At 35.2% G+C, this 18,628-nt stretch overlaps 1 protein-coding gene, 1 long non-coding RNA gene and 1 other non-coding gene across 12 annotated transcripts; 2 read left to right on the forward strand and 1 right to left on the reverse strand.

Moving 5' to 3' along the window:
• The first annotated feature begins 5,175 nt into the window (after positions 1 to 5,175).
• Positions 5,176 to 5,282, forward strand: LOC148253017 (small nucleolar RNA R71). Its single transcript, XR_015813764.1, has one exon. It is a non-coding gene; the product is annotated as a small nucleolar RNA R71 (small nucleolar RNA).
• A 4,020-nt stretch (positions 5,283 to 9,302) lies between these two features.
• On the forward strand, positions 9,303 to 12,100 carry LOC148253018 (uncharacterized). Its single transcript, XR_015813626.1, has 2 exons — positions 9,303 to 10,293; positions 11,921 to 12,100. It is a non-coding gene; the product is annotated as an uncharacterized LOC148253018 (long non-coding RNA).
• A 1,176-nt stretch (positions 12,101 to 13,276) lies between these two features.
• On the reverse strand, positions 13,277 to 17,183 carry LOC110826368 (2-oxoglutarate (2OG) and Fe(II)-dependent oxygenase superfamily protein). 10 transcript variants are annotated; one of them, XM_088207902.1, is made up of 11 exons: positions 16,915 to 17,183; positions 16,582 to 16,777; positions 16,338 to 16,439; positions 16,191 to 16,242; positions 15,783 to 15,904; positions 15,587 to 15,687; positions 15,428 to 15,486; positions 15,053 to 15,109; positions 14,697 to 14,742; positions 13,995 to 14,074; positions 13,277 to 13,837 (listed from the first exon to the last, which is right to left on the reverse strand). In XM_088207902.1, the coding sequence occupies exons 1-11, from the start codon at positions 17,083 to 17,085 to the stop codon at positions 13,762 to 13,764; spliced, it is 1,062 nt and encodes a 353-aa protein (XP_088064028.1). In that variant the 5' UTR covers positions 17,086 to 17,183; the 3' UTR covers positions 13,277 to 13,761. The 10 variants fall into 10 exon arrangements, 9 of the variants coding, with proteins under 9 accessions (XP_088064028.1, XP_021912684.1, XP_021912683.1 ...); XM_022056992.2 differs by having other exon boundaries at positions 13,277 to 13,826; positions 16,338 to 16,436; positions 16,915 to 17,182; XM_022056991.2 differs by having other exon boundaries at positions 13,277 to 13,826; positions 16,915 to 17,182.
• Between the last annotated feature and the right edge of the window lie 1,445 nt (positions 17,184 to 18,628).

An 18,628-nucleotide genomic window follows, 5' to 3' on the forward strand; every position in this document is an offset into this window, starting at 1 on the left:
GTCAGTATAAATTTCAAAGGTCTGACCATACAGGTAATGACGGCATATTTTCAGGACAAAGATAATGACTGCTAGCTCCAAGTCGTGGGTAGAGTAGTTCTACTCATGAGGTTTCAATTGTCGGAACCTATAATCGACTACTCTACCATGCTGTGTCAAGACACACCCCAGGCTAATACGAGATGCATCACAGTACATCTGAAATCTTTTCATATTATCGGGGAGGATCAACACTAGAGCAGAGGTGAGACGATACTTCAATTCCATGAAGCTTTCACTGCACTCATAATTCCATATGAGTGGTACCCCTTTTTGGGTAAGTCAGGTCAGTGGGGTGGCAATCTTAGCGAATCCATAAATGAACCGTCGGTAATACCTGCCAAGCCAAGGAAACTACGTACTTCGGCTACATTGGTGGGCAAATTCCAATTGACTACCATTTCCACCTTAAACACGTCTATGAAAATTTCTTCACTCGAAATTACATAACCAAGAAAGGAAACTCGATCCAATCAAAAAGAGCATTTGCTTAGTTTAATGAACAGTTGGTTCCAATAAAGAGTCTACAACACTTCAATAAAATGCACTATATGTTCTTCAAGGCTCTTGGAATACACTAGGATGTCATCAATAAAAACAATGATGTATTAATTTAGTGCGTGCTGAAAAACTCTGTTCATTAGGTCCATGAAGGCTACAAGGGCATTTGTTAATCTGAACGACATTATCCTGAACACATACAAACCGTACCTATACCGGAAGGTGGTTTTTGGAATATCTTCTTCTTTGACTCTCAACTGGTGGTATCCCATCCTAAAATCAATCTTAGAGAAGATCATGACTCCTTGCAGTTGATCAAAGAGGTCATCGATCCGAGGTAAGGGGTACTTACTTTTAATAGTCACTCGGTTGAGTTTTCGGTAGTCCACATAGAGTCTAAGGGAACCATTTTAATTCTTCATGAACAACACTGGAGTGCCCCAAAGAGAATGGCTAGGGCGAATAAACTTTCAGGTAATAAGGTCAGAAAGTTGATGTTCTAGCTTTGTTAGCTCAGCACGCCTCATACGATAGGCAAGTTTCGAGATTGGCTGGGTTCTGGGCAGCAATTCAATTGAGAACTCTACTTCTCACGAGGGAGGTAGACCATGAAGTTTGATGGGAAAGACATCCGAAAAGTTGCAAACAATTGGTATGGCACACACAAAAGGATCAACACCCATATTTTTGTTCATTCAATAGTAAGGAAAAATAATAACAAAAATTTTATTCTTTTTTCGAGGACTGTAAAGTTACAATTTTACTTTTACAATCAATTATAGCTTTATACTTTTCTAACCAGTCCATTCTCAATATCATATCAAATCCTATAAAATCTAATAGTATCATATTTATAAATACCTCAATTCCTGAAGCTTTGATCCTACAGTCTTTATATACACAATGAGGCTCTAGTAGTCCCCTAGAGGAAGTTTCTACCATTAATGTTTCTACTAAAAGTTCTGGTCTAAAATCAAGATTATAAGCAAATGAAGGGGAAATAAAAGAGTGAGTAGCACCTATATCAATCAGAGCCTTGACAGAAGTGTCATGAATAGAAAGTATACCCTGAATAAGAACAGGAGTAGGAAGAGCACCTGGTTCATCCAAATGGTACACGCGACCTTGTGCTATAGGTCGGGCGACCCTTTGGTCGCTGAGGGTAGTCCTTAATAAGGTGTTGGGTGCTTTCGCACCGATAACAGGCATTATGATACGTCAACAGGGTAGGTCACCATACAAGCGACCACAATGATGACAAGGTTGGTTAGGTCAGGCAGATTAAGCTGTAGGTGGAGGCAAAGCAGGGGAAAGGGCAGCTTTAGTTCATTTATTAGAGTGGCTACTTACTGGATCAAGTAATCTCCTCCTAAACTAGTGAGATTGTTGTTGAGTACAAACTCGGGCAATGTATTGGTGTTTGACCGAGATGAGATCTTCAACCAACTAGGCATGTTCGAACACCTCCACATACGAGCTGGGTCTCAGCATCACGACTCAGTCATAGATATCGACACGAAGACCCTTGAGAAACTTCTTAGCTTTTCGACTCTCGGGGGTGACCATTAGAGGGACAAACCTAAACAGTAGAACAAAACAGGCTACATACCGAGCAACCGTCACACTCCCTTGGCGAAGATCCTGAAATTTCTCGTCCTTCTTTTCTCGAACATAGGCAAGGAAGAAGTTATCAAAGAATGCATATGTGAAAACTTCCCAGGTGGTAGGGGTAGGCAGGACTTCCTTTTTAAGTCGCCACTAGTGTTCTATTTCATTGTTTAACATGAAGGCTGCAAGGGAAACTTTCTATTCCTCGATCAAGTCTAGTATAGAGAAGAGCTTCTCTATCTGTAAGATCCAAGTTTCGACTACTAAGGGATCAGGGCCAACTCCAAAGTATGGGGGGGTTAAGTTTCCTAAACGCTACTATGTTTTGGGAAATGGTTCTCTCAGTGTTTCAAAATTTGGGGGTACGATGTGGACAAGGGTTGGCTTGATTTTGTCCTATGGCTGTAGTTAATCCTTAGATAACTCAGAAGAGTTTGGTAAATTCAGCTCTGATAAGATAATGTGGGGCTTCAGGTCGCTCAGTATACTCTATGGATGGTCTTCCTCGTGTCATTCCTACAAAAGAAAGGAAGACACGAATTTGTGGTCTAGTTTTGAAAAAATAACATATTTTTCCTAGGTAATCTAAAGGGTTTTTTCTACCTAAGGACTAAGTGTAAGGGATTTGATCTGCAATTATTATACTCTGATACCATCTGTGACATCCTAGATGCTAATTAAGACAAATGGGTGTCAGATACAGATTTAGAATAATGAGTACATGATAAAATTTTATGCAGCAGAACAATTAATAAAAATTTCTTACAAATATATATATGAGTGTCCAATTACATACATATAACTGAGGCTTGAAGTGGCTATAAAATACAAAAAACAAAACACAAAAGAATGTCACTTCTTTTCTATGTAATTGGACTCATCAGAGTGCAGAAACAATAATGCACTCAAATTTTGTGGATCCACGGGATCCTCATAGACTTCTAAGGGTATATCAACCTGCGATTCCTCATTTTCTTCCTCATCTGGGTGAGGGCATGGAAAGAGTGAGTTCCATATATTCAGTAAGAAAAATGGTATTAAAGTAACATTGTAAGGTTTTAAAGCTGAATTACTTTAACTTAAAAGCTTATCATTTGGCCACCTTGTAGACCGATCTTGCATTATGAAAATAATTTATTTATTAAAAAATAATATATTAATATGAATAAATCAAACATACATCATACGAGATAATAGAGAAAATTAAATAAATCATGAAATGCTCATATTTTCGTGTTATATTTCGCGAAGTTATTACAACTTCCATATCTAAAGGCAGATACAAATTTCCAACTATCTAAGTGGAATGACAATATCATATACAGATATGGCAATTTACTCAGGCCCATTTCTGGCTGGACAAACCATGGTATGATCTACGACTACGACCATACCAACCATAGTGGCCATATCAGATATCTACAATTACGACAGTACTTAGCAAAGAGTGACTCCTAACATATATTCGCGTTACCACTCTCTTTAGAGGGTACGATATCATCCACTGGGAACGGTCTCTTTACATCTTTGCAAACCAAATAGGGGAGAGGGAAACAGATACCCTGAAGGGCTAGGGGAACAAATACCCCTTAGAGATGAAAAACATAACAAGACACTTGATGCAATATGCATGTCAATACAGATATATATTTCTGACTACTCATGCTTCATTCCACTTTTCTCTCTTTTTTTTCTTTTTTTTCTTTATTTTTACCAAGCAATAATACCGACTTCATATTATATTTTATTACATTAAAATCATCAAGTGTCTATAATTCACATAGCATACTTGAAAACAAGCACAATTCGACTTATCTGAACTATAAATGTAAAGGCATACAAACAGGCAAAATTACAATCATCATGTTTAATAATTTTATTTTATCTAAAAATACCCCTTAAGACGTCGAAAGAAATGCTAAATTCCTTACCGAAACCTTGATGTTTTCTCCTTCACTATTCCTCTTTCTTTTCCTCCTTCTCTCATTAGATTACACTCTCTCTCGTTTTCTCTCTTTAAGTCTATTAAAATAGAAGAATGGAAGTGTGGGGAAAAATGGGATGGGAAGACCTATTTATAGAATTTTGGAATAGTTGGATTCGCGCTAAGTGACAAAATCCAGTGAAGAGAGATGAAAAAAAAAATTTCGGCACAAAAAAGTGGGAGGAGGGCCTCCTCCACCGACCGCAGTAGTGCGCTGCTAGAGGCGACGATGATGCACTACTGCAAGGTGGTCGTGCCATAGCCGACGCGTTGCAGGCTAGCCTGTAGGCGCACAAGGCTCCTGTCGCTCGCGCAGGGTTTAGCCTGTGTGTACACTGGGCCTAGGCGCGCTGCGCGCGGAGGCTTACTGTGTGCAGGCCCCAGGCGCATAGGGCCTCTCCGAGCAGGCTTGTTGTGCAGACGGCACGAGTACAGTGTGCGGCACCTATCCGCGCACGAGGTGACGCACAGACGGCCCACCTGCACTCGACAAGACGCGCGCAGGACCTGTCCCCGTACCATGCGCTTAGATGGGACGTGCGCGCTGTGCGCAGGTCTCATGTCTACTGTGCGCACATGTGCGCTCGCACAGTGTGCAGCATCCGTGCGAGTGACTCTGCTTACTCGCGAGATTTCTTCCCATTTTGCTATTTTTCCAATTTTTTTCAATTTTCTAAAATTAAATTAAATTAAATTAAATGCAAATTGAATGATAAAAATTAAAATTAAATAAAAGCAAAATAATTAAAAATTAACTAGATGTACGAATTATGATAAATACTATGTTGTGTAATTTAAATGAGTTTAATGCAGCTAAAGGCCCGAACAAATAGGGTTTTTCAAATTAATTAACCACAATGATGGGCGGGGTGTTACAGTATTTCTGTTGGCTATTGATAGTTGTTCATGGCCATATTTTCTAGTAGTTCATAATCATCATCTTTGGACTTCCCTATTAAAGCACCTCCAGTAATTGCATCGATTGTGATCCTGGTTTATTTGCTCAATCCGTTGTAAAAGTTTAGACCAACAACCACTTAGGCAATCCACGGTGAGGACATCTTTTAATCAACTCTTTGAATCGTTCCCATGCCACATACAAGGTCTCTCCATCTATTTGATAAAAAATTATGATATCGTTTCTCATCCTCGCCGTCTTGACTGGTGGGAAAAACTTTACCAAAATTTTTTTAGCTAAATCTTCTCTTGCAGTAACTGTACCTGTAAGAAGAGAATGCAACCAATTCTTAGCTTTATCTTTTAAAGAAAAAAGAAAAACCTAAGTCTAATTGCATCATTAGAAACACTATTTTGTTTAAAAGTATCACAAATTTTTAAAAGATTAAAGAGATGCGCATTTGGGTCATTGTTTGGTAAAACCCTCGAACTGAATTAAGGTTTACATCATCTTAATGGTGACAGGTTTGATCTCGAAGTTGTTAGCAGTCGATCAATGCTGGATAAAGCTCTAAAATCCTTCAAGGTTCTCCTGTTATTCTCGTTCAAAACATCTCCTACTCGTCCAATTTCTTCTTGTTCGACCATCTCAACTCTTATTTGTCTTTCTGCTGCTAAGTGTTCCCTTCTCTCCCAATTTAATTGTCTATAAATATTTTCAATATCTGATTTATAGGAAGCAGTTCTACATTGTTCGATTGACTCATATACCAACAGAAAATAAAAAAAGAAACGACATAATCTGCTCATAAAAAAATAATAAATAAAAAATAAATAAATAAATAATTTACAATTAAATTAAAATAATAAATAAATAAAAATAAAATAAAAAAATAAAAACTAAAATGCAAGTAAAAAAAGGAAATAAACTCTATACTAATAATAGAACCTTTAGTATTAATATTGATATTAACAATTCCTGGCAATAGTGTCAAAAACTTGATAGCAAATTCGCATGTACACGAAATCGTTCAAATAATAGAATGATGAATAGAATATCGTCCAATAGGAATTACGTATCAAGTACCAAATTTGTATAAATTCTATTATTATCTAGAAATTGAAGTTAAATTTATGCAGGGAAAAATTTTAAAATAATTTAATTAAAGCATAATAATTAAATTGAGGAAAATTTATCAATGAAAACGCACAAAAGTAATTAATTTCACCTAAATCTTGGGTATATTAACATTTTGATTTGGCAATCAATTTAATCTAATATGAAATGATTGGATTATCCTAATGTACTTTTGATTTTCTTTCTAAGAATTTTTTAGATCATCAATTAACAACTACCAATGTTTTATAATAATTATTAATTTGATTCAATTAAGTATGTGATAATTCGATTAATCTATGTTAATTAAATTATATTACTCTCGTTCAAGTGTCTATTAAAGCTTAATAATATATGTTTAATTGATGAAATTTTTGTAACACCCAAAATAATTTTTTCTATTTTATTTTATTTTATTTTTATGTAATTTAATTTAAATTAATTTTTGTGAATATAAAAATATTAATAATGATAAAATTGAGTAAAAATATTATTTGGATTTAATTGAAATTGATTTTGAAAAAAAAAAGGGTGAAAATTTGGATTATGGGGGTATTTTTGAAAAGAAATTCGGAAACCAGGGGTCAAAACGTAATTTAAAAAAATTATGCCCCATCAGCGCCACGTCAGCAGCCACGTCAGCGGCCCAGTCAGCAGCCCTGGCCAACCAGGACCTGCCGCGTGGCAAGGCCATGTCGACCCGGGAACGAGCCACGTGGGCGATCCGCGTGCGCGCGATCGGACGGCCCAGATGCGTCCCCGCGCGCACGGACGGCCCAGCACGGACAGCCCAGATGCACGCGCACGGACGGTCCAGATTCAATCAAGGATGGACGGCCCAGATTTAATCCAAATTAAATCGCGATCGAACGGTCCAGATTAAATCAAGATGGACGGCTGTGATTAAAAGGCAAATGGTATAAATAAACCCCCCACACCTGACCACAAAAACCCTAGCCACCAGCCCTCGCCGGAGAAGACGAACCAGACGCCGGAGGAGCCGGCCGCCGCCACCCGCCGCCGCACCGGGGAGTTTTCCGACAGCCGATCGAGGTAAATTTCATACCCCCAACTCGTTTTTCAATGCTGAGTTCCCCTGTGGCCAAATCGGAGCCAAACTCCCGGCCAAACGGCCAAAAAACACGGCCAAAACCCTGCGGCGCTGCCACGCCTCTCCTCGATTTTTATCTCCGATGAGGTCCTTCCCGGCCTCCGTTTGATACAATTTTTATATCACCGTGATCACCATTCTTTTCTCTACAGGTTGATCGGAGCCAAATCACCAAAACACGAACCACGCTGGAGAGCCGCCGCACCCGAGAGCACCGCCGCCGGTAAGCTTCGGTTTTTCGTAATTTTTTGGCCCCCCGAGGGCCCTAGGGTTGTTTTATCGCAGGGACCGATGCAAGTGTGGCCGAATTCGGCCGAAAACAGCCAACCCGAGGCGAATCACCGCTGCAAGCGGCGGTGCCGTCGCCGAAGCCTATTTCGGGTCGCTGCGATAAAACAATTGCGATATTGGTCGAAAGGGGCCCTAGGTCTGATTCTGAGATTTTTGGGACACGTGCAGGTACCGGTAGCGTGTTTCAGTTTTTCGGAAAAAAATTCAGGAAATTTAAGGATAACCCGCAGGCGCTCGGAAAAGCCTATTTCGGGTCCCGAAAACAAGTAAGGATTCCTCACCCTATTTCCTATCACGGTATTAAAGTGCAATAAATGATAAAATGGTATTTCATGAATCAATAGTTGTGTGAAATTGTTTAAGGTCGCTAATGGAGCCCGAGTCTAGTGTATTTGTCGGTCAGTTGTTGTTTGTTCTATTTTACAGTTTTAAATGCAATATGATGTCTGATGTTTTTATTTCATAGTTTCGTGTACATGTATCACTGTTTCATTGATTATAGACTGAATGACTGAGAACCCGATGTTGTGTGTTATCTTGTTGGCATGAACTACTGGTTTGCATGTTTGTATGTGACTTGATAACGGTGACTAAAGAAAAAGGGATAAAAGGTTATGTAAATTGACAAACGGATAATGTGGACAGCCTGACTAGGTATCCTGGGAGATAGTGGACGGACCGGGTCCGTAGGGAACCCTACCGGGAACGTGGTCTCTCATACCGGACAGGGTATGGAGACCTTATGTGTTTTGGCGCCCATACCGGACAGGGTATGGGAACGACCTGTTTCATCCTCATACCGGACGGGATATTGAGGTTCATGGTTTTGGCGCCCATACCGGACGGGGTATGGGGACGGCCCTGGAATCAGGTTATAAATGTTAAGGCTTCATGGGTAGCGGGACCCCTATGGATCCCCATGGATACTAGTAGGCTGGTAAAGAGGAATTATGCTGTTTAAAGATTGAAATGCAAATGCGTGATAAATGTTGTATTATAAAGTCTATGTGATAACGTGATGATGATAATGTATTGCTTGTGTATTGTTTTATGGATCTCACCTAGGTAAATGGAAAGTAAACGTTTTTTTATGAACAAATGGGTTTATTACAAATTATGCTCCATTGGTCGTTTTTGTTTTCTACCCACTCTTACTCCTGTGGCAGTGAGGTAGAGTGATATTTTTACTGGGGTAGCGTAGCTCACTCCTTACTTAACCATTTCAGATCAGGAAGACGTGGTTTCCGAGCTCATTCCGCAGGAAGACGGCGAAAGGAACGCCTAAAGATCCCATAGTTATAATTGTAGTTCTTACTTTCGAGTATTTATTTTAATTAGTTTATTCCCTCATTTGTTGAACACGTTTTGGTAAAGCGTAAGGGATGTTAATTGTAATGTTTAATACGTTTCCGCAAATTTAGATTATTTATCTATATATATGCCTTTCCAATATTAAACTTTTCCGGGGCCGTTATAATTTTACTCTTGTTACTTTAAAACCATCAATTACAAATAACACTATGAGCTGGTCAATTTTTATAACCTAATTAAGTTTAACAATGTTAAATTACAATCATAAGAAATTTAAAAATTGAATCATAAATTTATTTTTTATTTAAGCTACGTTGACTATTCTATCAAAAAAATATTAGCCAAACATGACGAATTAAGCACCAATAATTATAATTGAGAGAAATCAAATCATATAATAATTAAGAATAAATTTATAAAAAATTTCAAATATTAGCATTCAAGATCCAAAAATTCTTAAAACTTTTATCCCAAAAAATATATGGAAATATATATATATATACATATATATATATATATATATTACTTATCAGTTTCTCTCCCTTTCAAACTCTCTGCTTTGCTCGTCTTTTCGCTCTCCAATCAGCTCGTCTGCCTTCTACTCGTGCTCGGGTTCTCCACCAATCTGTCACCCAGCTCTACTCTCTCTTCTATAAGTTTCTGGTTTTCGTCGCTAACTGTTTGCTTTGAGTTATGCTTTCTCTCTCTAACTCCCATCTCTCTATCTCTCTATAGATCTCTAAGGAAGCTCCCACTCTGTCTCTTTGTCTCTTCCCTTTCTGTCTCTGCTCTTCTTCCTTTTTGTAAGCGACGAAAGTTGGGTCTTTTCCTTTGGCATGTCTCCAGCTTTCCTTTTTCAGCCTCTTCTTTCCATTTCTATAATTTTTTTTCATCCTGCTAATCCGATGTTGTTTTGAGCGTCTAGTTCCCAACCTCAAAACAACGTCGTTTTGAGTGTTTTTGGTTGGGTTGCTGCTATGGTTCTAGACCTAGTCTTCTTCCTCCTTTCTTCTCCTATTTTGAGCTTTTTTTTTTTTCTCTTTTCTTCAACATACAATTGGCAACAAGAATTTAATTCATAAATTGATTTTTAACTAAAAATTCATTCAAAAGGTCTTTCAAATTTAAGTGAAAAATGTATAAAAATATAATAAAAATCTAACACATCAAGTCATATAAGCTTTTTATCCTTGCCATTTCTCAAGACCAAGAGCCTAAAACCTATAACCAAACCATTAAGTTCCCATGTAGGCAAGAAGCAATGCTTGATGAAATTAGTGCACTAGATGAGAACCAAACTTGGGGATTAACCACTTTACCTCCCAATAAGAATTCAATTGGGTATAAATGGGTATAGAAGATAAATGAAAGGCGAATGGTTCTATTGAAAGGTATAAGGGCAGACTAGTTGCTAAAGGTTCACTCAGCAATCAGGTATTGATTATTTGGATACGTTTGCTCCTATTGCTAATTTGACTACTATACGGACATTGTTAGCAATTGATGATGTCAAGGGTTAGTTTTTACACATGAAATTAATAATGCATTTCTGCATGGTGATTTACATAAGGAAGTTTATATGAAACTTCCGACTGGTTTTTCTTCTCCTCATGAGAATCAGGTATGAAAATTAAAAAAAGGTCTTTATGGTTTGAAACAAGCAGGCAATGGCATTTCAAGCTCACTGATGCATTGAAAAAGAAAGGCTCTGTATAGGCACATTCAGATCCTTCACTGTTTCTTAAAGTCTACTGCATCCTCATTCATTACAGTTATTCTATATATTCATTATTTTATCATTGCTAGCAATAATATGGATGAGATTCTGATTGTCAAAGCCTATCTACATGATGTTTTTAAAATAAATGATCTTGGAGATGTAAAGTTTTTTTTAGGCTTTGAAATCACGAGGTCTAGAAGTGGTATTAACATTTTCCAACGAAAGTATACAATGGCTTTGTTGCGAGATATTGGATTCTTGGGTTGTAAACTAGCATCGATACCCATGGTGCCTTAACATAAGTTATCTCGTAATGATGGTTCTCCTTCTGTTGACAACACTTCTTACAAACGTCTTGTTGGCAAGCTACTTTATCTCATTAATATATGATCAGATATGTTATTTTATGCAATAATTATCTCAGTTCTCACATGCACCTACATAATTACACTTGTAAGGTACTCATAGAGTCTTATGGTACCCAAGAGTACGCCCAATCAAGGCTTGTTTTATCCTTCACATAACTCTTTGCTTATCAAGGCGTTTAGTGATTCTGTTTGGGCTTCTTGCATTGACTCTCGTAGGTCTTAGTTTTTGTATTTTTTTTGTGATGATCTTATTTCTTGGAAGACGAAAAAATAACAAATTGTCTCTCAGTCATCTTTAGAAGTCGAGTATAGGGCACTTGCAGCAGTAACATGAATTCAATGGTTATAGTATTTGTTACATGACTTACATATTTCTTATCTGAGAATAACTTTATACTATGATAATCTGTCAACTATTCAGATAGTGAAGAATCCAAGTTTTCATAAATGAACGAAGCACATCGAAATTTATTGTTGTATTATTCGTTAAAAGATTTCTGATAGGCTGATACACATACTTTCAGTTTCTTCATCTTATCAGTTGGTAGATTGTTTCACAAAATCTCTTGAGGGGAACTATTAGAATAATATATAGTTTTATAATTAATATAAATGTTGGGGGTTAATTTTGTAATTATATTCTCTATTTAAATACTGCAACATTTCTTATTAATATATAGAAAATCATTTTCACTCCAAAATTTCTTCTGCTAAACTTCTCTCTCGAAAATGCTCCTTATGCGTTCTGCAATTGTCCCACCAAAGTTCATCAAATTCATTTCATTTATCTTCAACGCTGAGTTGTAAACTCTAATAATAGCCTCTAGAACCATTTGCTTTCCTTTTTATTTCTGCTGAAAATCTTATAATTTATCTCTTTTAAGTCATGTATGCTATATCTATATAGCATCATATTTTAACATAATTCTATCCTGGTGATTCTATATCTAACATTTCTTTTTCTTATTTACAGGCTTCAATATGGAGGGATTATTATTAGAAAGCCATTAGATACCCATTGATTGTTATTTATTTTGCAAGTTGAGAACCTAAAATTTTTACAGCATAATACGTGTGAAATTTACACTAGTATTGATATGTTTAAAATAATACAATATGAAATTTACATTTAAAATCACTAATCATCAATGAATGCTGAGTGTAACTCCAATAATAATGGATTTGAAATTATACTCTAACTTTGATAACTCTATATTTTAATTTACAAATCTTTGCTAATAGTAATAATATCTAATGAGAGACAAACTTTTATCTATCAAGTAAAATGGTATAAAATTTTATTAGTAAAGAGAATGAATTTATTAATAAAGTAGCATAACTTTACCACTAAAGACAAACGAATATGATATTTGATTTTTTAGATAATAAAAAAGAATAAGACATGATATTTAGAGATTGCTAATAACAAACCCAAATTACTTTTATAGAAGTTTTGATAAGGAAACAAAGTTGAGACCAAGAGAAAGGAGAAGGAAAAGAAGATTGTTACTTTCCCGACTTTTTGAATTTTAGAACACGGATAATTTGTCAATAGAAGGTTTATTTTTCTACTCTGAACTTCAACAAGTTACGAGTGAAGATTCATTTTTCATTTTTTTTAAGAGAATGAAGAGGAAATAGAATATAAAGACAACTGCAAATATCACTGCAGAGAAGAAATTATTGCCTTATCTTGAAATGAGAATATTTTTTTGTGTTTATTTATATTCTGAGTAAATTACTAAATTGATTTTTTATGTTATCATTTGTTACAATTATCTAATATTATTTTGTTACAATCTGATCTTTAATATTTTTTATTTATTTTAAAAATCTAATTTTCTTTAATTACTAATGCAAAAAACTAAGTTGGTTAGAATAAATTTTGAATGTTTTTAAAAAAAGAATTTAAAAAATTAACTTCAAATAATTAATTGAATTAATTAATCAAAAATAATAAAAAGAGACTAATATTGTTATCAATTTACTAATCTATTAATTGAATTAATTAATTAAATTCATCTTTTTGAGTTGTTTTTAAAAGTATTCAAATATGATTTAATTGTTTTATTTTTATTTTTTAGAAAATTAAAGAAAACTAAACATTTGAAATAAATAAAAAATATTAAAGACTAAATTATAATTAAAAAAATATTAAAAATTAATTCTAATAAATCTCAAATGTCAAAAACTAAATTACTAATTTTCCTCATTTTTTCAACCAAAACAGGGAGAAAAAGGAAGACTCATCCAAAGTTACATACAAAAGCGACAATCACAAGAGAAGTTACAGGCTGTAGCCCATATGACAAGAAACTTCTCTCTCTACTTGAAATGGAAAGTCCTTTCGTTCTACTCCATAAAAAACAAATTATGGAAAATCCAAATTAGTACAACCAATTTTTATTTATATATCAACAAAAAAACAATTCATTCTCCACCATGCCTCCTGCCTACGTGCCTTCTACCTACATGTGGATAGTATGTAAAGACTCCAAAAATATTCCCCATATACAAGCCCATCAAAATCCAACCACAAATTAATTGTAACATATTGGCCTCCAAATACTCTCGCCCCGTTTTATTTCTGCTCACCGAGGCAACCTGATTCTTGCATTAACTTTATTAGCTTGGAGGAGAAGAATGATTTGCCAACTACATAAAAGAAAAGGCAATCATGGACAATATTAATTTATTGTGGACGAAACAGAGTTGCAGACCCTGTAACAGGACCTCTAGGCTTCAGTATGCTAAAATTGATATCATATGATCTGCATGTATGGCTGCAACTTCAATTATTTTGGTTGTATACGCTCAGGTCGGTATGGGTGTCCTTGTACCGTTGGCTGAGGTATGTTGCACATTTGATTGGGGAAAACCTAAAGGAAAACTTTTGGATATGAGATTATTCAGTAAAAGTTGGAAAGACGAATGAGATTACGTGAGGATTTAGTTATAGAGCAGAATTTAATCCATGCTCAAATTCCCACATACAAGAAACAGACAAGGGAAATAGTACCAAAAATGTCATGAGAAGACAAACATACTTGGGAGGATTGTTTTCTGATTTGCATGTCGGCAAGCACTCAACAAGACAATCATGACTAGGCTCCACAAAGTACGCGATCTGTCCCCAAAAGAAAGGAATGAGATAAAATGAGGAAAATTATCTATCTTAATAAATGATGTTAAGTTGAGATATAGCAGCAACGAGAAACTTTCTGAAAGTGTTGATCAACTTCACCAATAAGCAAAAGATGAAGCCCACAAAGAACAATATATCCACACAGAGAAAATACCCTAAAATTGTCAGCTCACAAAATTGACAGGCCTAGACTCAGCCATCAGGCAAGTAAAACAGCTTACAAACTTTAATTGAAAACTTCCTTCCAATTGACTTTTTTGGAACTTAAATTGGCTCATTTTAAATAAATAATGTATCAATTTCATAGATCCAGGATTATTTATGAAACTCACAACAAAGAAAACAACAATTATCGCTAAATATGAAAGTGCAAAATTGATCAGTGGAAAATTGAAATAGACATGTAAATAGCTTCATTTGTGAAGATAAAGGAGCAAGAAGCACAATCAGCAATGAGAATCCATATGCCAGAAGGATGACAACTGGAGAAATAAACACAGAAGACAAGTACCTAAAATATGAAAAATATAGATATTTTTAACATTAAATTTGCAGTAGTATTTCATCTAAAATTTTTTGAAAGATAGGAAGAAGGGGATCTCACAGAGTATCTTTCTTGACCATTTCCTAAAACTCGGTGCAATGTGGACCTAAGCATAAACGCAGAAAAACATATCAGCTAAATATTAAGTTCAAAGCAAAATACTGTAGCAAAGTTACCAGAGTACACAAAAAGCCATCATTTGAAAAATGAGTTAGATCTGTAATTCAATAGACACGCCTGGTAAGAAAACAATCACATCTATATGTAGAAATTCATAGACGGTGCATAAAACAAAATTCTGGGGAGCCAAATGTCTTGATAGGCTTCTTAGAAACTAACTAAGAATTGGTCTATTATGTTCCCGTAGCAATGAGAATGCAACTCCAGACATAGTTGTCACCGATAATTCTACTTACTTGAAAACACAGTTGCTCCAGCGTTCCAGCATGTCACCCAGATTAACTATAAAAGCTCTGCAAGTTAGAACACAGAGGAAGTATGTCAACATCCCAGAATTAAGTTTTCCTCTTTTAAGATCACAACCCAAAAAAAAAACAAGCTATATTAGGCAATGAAGGAGAAATACATTAATGTGGATCAGAGCCTTAACATTGAATTGATTACAATGTAAAGAAACACACAGTATCAGTATCAACCAACTTAAGGCAGTACTCAAGTACCGATCACCAAATGTAAATGAATATGTCTCCTAGTGTGAGGTGGTGCATGACTCAAACAAAATTAGTTAGGATGAAACTTAAAAAATATGTTGATACACCTTAGAGATTTACCCCTTCAGTGGTGCTATGTATTCCCACTTCTGAGGCTTCGCATCCTTATCCTTGCATATCTGCGTGCATAATTTTTTTTTTTAAATATGCATACATAATATTTCAGTCTTGCTCAAATTCCACGGTGCTACATGGCAATATCGAAAAAAGAATGTTCACCTGGAGACCTGTGATATCATCTGTTGCCAAGAGAGTGATCAGTCCATAATCTGAATGTGCCCCGCATCCATATATTCCCTTATTGGGATCAGAAATTTTACCTGCAGAATTTGAGCACCAAAATACAAGTTATACCTATTGCCACGTGATCCAACCGTCTGTAGTTTTGTTCTACAACCACCTATCAAAACTCCACCTTCATAATGTAGTAAGCGCAAGACTGCAATAGGCTTGCCAAGCATTTCAGGCTTATCAAAGAAATCAACCTCCAAATCAAGTGCAAGTGCTATGATCCTTGCAACTGCTCTTGCAACTTCTCTGAATACACAAAAAGAACATTAGAAGGACCTTCAAAAGAAAAGTAAGCATGAAATAGCCTCATGTATTCAGCACATGAATCCATGCCATTTTGATTAGAACTTACAGTATTTATAACACAGAATATCTTCTAGAAAAACAGACACCTTACTTCCACTTTCAACAGAGTAACTCCAGTTATGGAAATGGAACCCATGTATAACCCAAGCTAATTCTGAACTGAAAAACAGCATAGCAAAGTCATCTAATTCTGCCAAACAAATCACGCAACAGCTATATGACTTACAATGCTTCTCGGTGAAATTTCTCCATTGTCTCCCTCCATCCAGGTAAAACACCTAAAACAATAAGAAAGAGATCACACAATATTAACGTTACGAATTATCTAACCTCTTCCAAATTTCCACAGGCAGCCCTTATACAAATTAATTACCATTTTCAGGCCAGACATTTGGACCGTAAAATGGCTTCTCTGTTTCAAGATCATCTTCAGGCACCTCGACACCAGTATAATACCCTTCCTTGTAATCTCCTACTATCAAGTAAAAAAAAAAAAACGACCAATTTCAGTCTCCTACAGAAGTTGGGACGACCACCAAGAAATCAAAGCAAATGCAAACACAGATTCCATACGACGAGGAGCACTGCATCAATCACAAACGCAATAAGTCACTGACCATGAACTTGATTATCAGGATCAAGAAGCTCATCGAGAACAGGAGTATAGCCTCGGTGCTTCTCGTTCCTTAAAAGCTTCATTTTCTCGTCCAACGGCAAATTGAAAAGCCTCTTGCTTTGGGCAAACACCTCGCCCATGAACTCCTCGCTTATTCCATGGTTCACAACGTAGAAGAATCCACAGTCCAAACATGCCTAATCCAATTATAGAAAGAATTCAGAAATCAGCTGTGCATCGAATTACAAGACGCATAATCAACAATAATTTCTTCTCATCATGATCTCTCACAACTAAAGATAAATCAAATCCTGCAGAATTAAAAGATGTATACTTCTGCATGCCTATCTGTATAGATCAATGTTTGATCCAAGCTAAAGAGGACCTGCTTGAGAAGAGAAACAGATTGCTGAATATCGGAGCTCGAGAGATCGATACAATTGAGAACTGAGACTTTAGTAGGCGCTGGACATGAGTCGAAGCCATTTGTGCAATGATTCTCCATTTTTACCGGCTTGTTATCTCTCTCCTTTATCTCTTTCCAACTTTTCTGTTCTTAACAATAGCAAGTGCGAGGAGCAGGTCCGATTTTTCTGCAATCAAAGGGGCACCTGAATTTTGTACGATGCGTACTGTTCGCCAATGGTATTGGAACGTCGTCGTTTTTCCTACAATCAAACAGGGACCATTCGTGCTGTTCGCTTGTCGTATTGAAACGTTGTCGTTTCTTTCCTGCAATCAAACAGGAACCCCTGAATTTTTTATGGTTAGTAATATCTGTAGTTAATATAGTTTACTAGAATTTAATGGTTTCTACTAAATAAAACTATCTTGAGTTATATAAATCTTAAAACGTATGTCACATATTTGAAAAAATAACAAATTTCATATCTGTTTTTTTTTCCGAAATAATTTTGAAAATGTCATCTCTATTTTTTAAATTATTTCTGAACTTAAAAATATAAAATAAAACATAATTTAAATAAACATTTATATGATTTCAATAATAATTTTATTAATAAAATTATAGTTTACATTAATAATTTAATAAAAATATTATACAGCAGAGTTTATATTACCACGTGTGAAAAGTGCTTACTGTCATTAATTGACTTAATAATGTGTAATAAGTGTTTATATACACATCACCAAAGCTAACGATGTATGTAAAAGTAATCAACAGAATATTAATAGAATGTTACAACTTAATCTTTTCTTGCATCAGACCTACTGCAAAATTATATTCAATGATAATACAGTTTATATACCTATAACCATGTTGGAAAAATGTTTATTGTCATCAATTGACTTAATTATGTATAATAAGTGTTTATATACATATCACCAAAACTAATGATGTAGGTAAAAATAAACAAAATATTAAAAGAATCTTACAGATTAATTTTTTCTTGCACCTGGCCTACCGCAAAATTATATCCAATTATTTCTTTACTATATAATGTAATAAAAATTCCAATATTTGATAAGGGAGCAAAAATTTTATTAGTTATTCATAAAATTAATAGCCTCCTAATTACATAAAATAAGTCATTAACCTATTTAGATGTAAGTGACCATGGAATTCTATTGTAAATATTTATAACATGTTATTTTTAATTTGGATGTGGATTAGAGAATTATTTTATTCAATGAATTTATTTAGAAATCTCTTATTTGGAGTTATCAAGCTTTTTTTTTCCTTAAATATTCGGGATATTATTTGCTAAAGAATCAAGGGACATACTTATAATTAAAGAGCTTAAAATATGTTTTAGAGTAGAATACAGGAGATACAAGATAATTAAATTTATTAAAAGATTTTCATTAGAATATTAGTTCATATTTATGAAAGGCGAACTTAGGAGTTGATCTTTAAAGAAAAAAAAAAAAAATTCTAACAAATTCTATAATATTAATTATATGTCAAAAGGAATGTTGGGCAAGTGATGGTCGTTCTTGTACTTTGCTTTAGATTTTGAGTATAATTATTTAATTTGAGACTATTGATTGCAAAGAAATGAGTAAGCAACAGTGAATGAAAATATGAA

Source organism: Carica papaya, chromosome 7 (assembly GCF_054855325.1).
Source record: "Carica papaya isolate Zhongbai chromosome 7, ASM5485532v1, whole genome shotgun sequence".
Lineage (NCBI taxonomy): Eukaryota > Viridiplantae > Streptophyta > Magnoliopsida > Brassicales > Caricaceae > Carica > Carica papaya.

Coding starts and splice junctions, on each gene's coding strand:
- LOC110826368 (XM_022056991.2), bottom strand. CDS start 17,085: ATGGAGAATCATTGCACAAATGGCTTCGACTCATGTCCAGCGCCTACT. Junction 14,743..15,052: donor TGGAGCAACTGTGTTTTCAA/GTAAGTAGAATT, acceptor GTTTATGCTTAG/GTCCACATTGCACCGAGTTT. Junction 14,075..14,696: donor ATGGTCAAGAAAGATACTCT/GTGAGATCCCCT, acceptor TTTTGGGGACAG/ATCGCGTACTTTGTGGAGCC.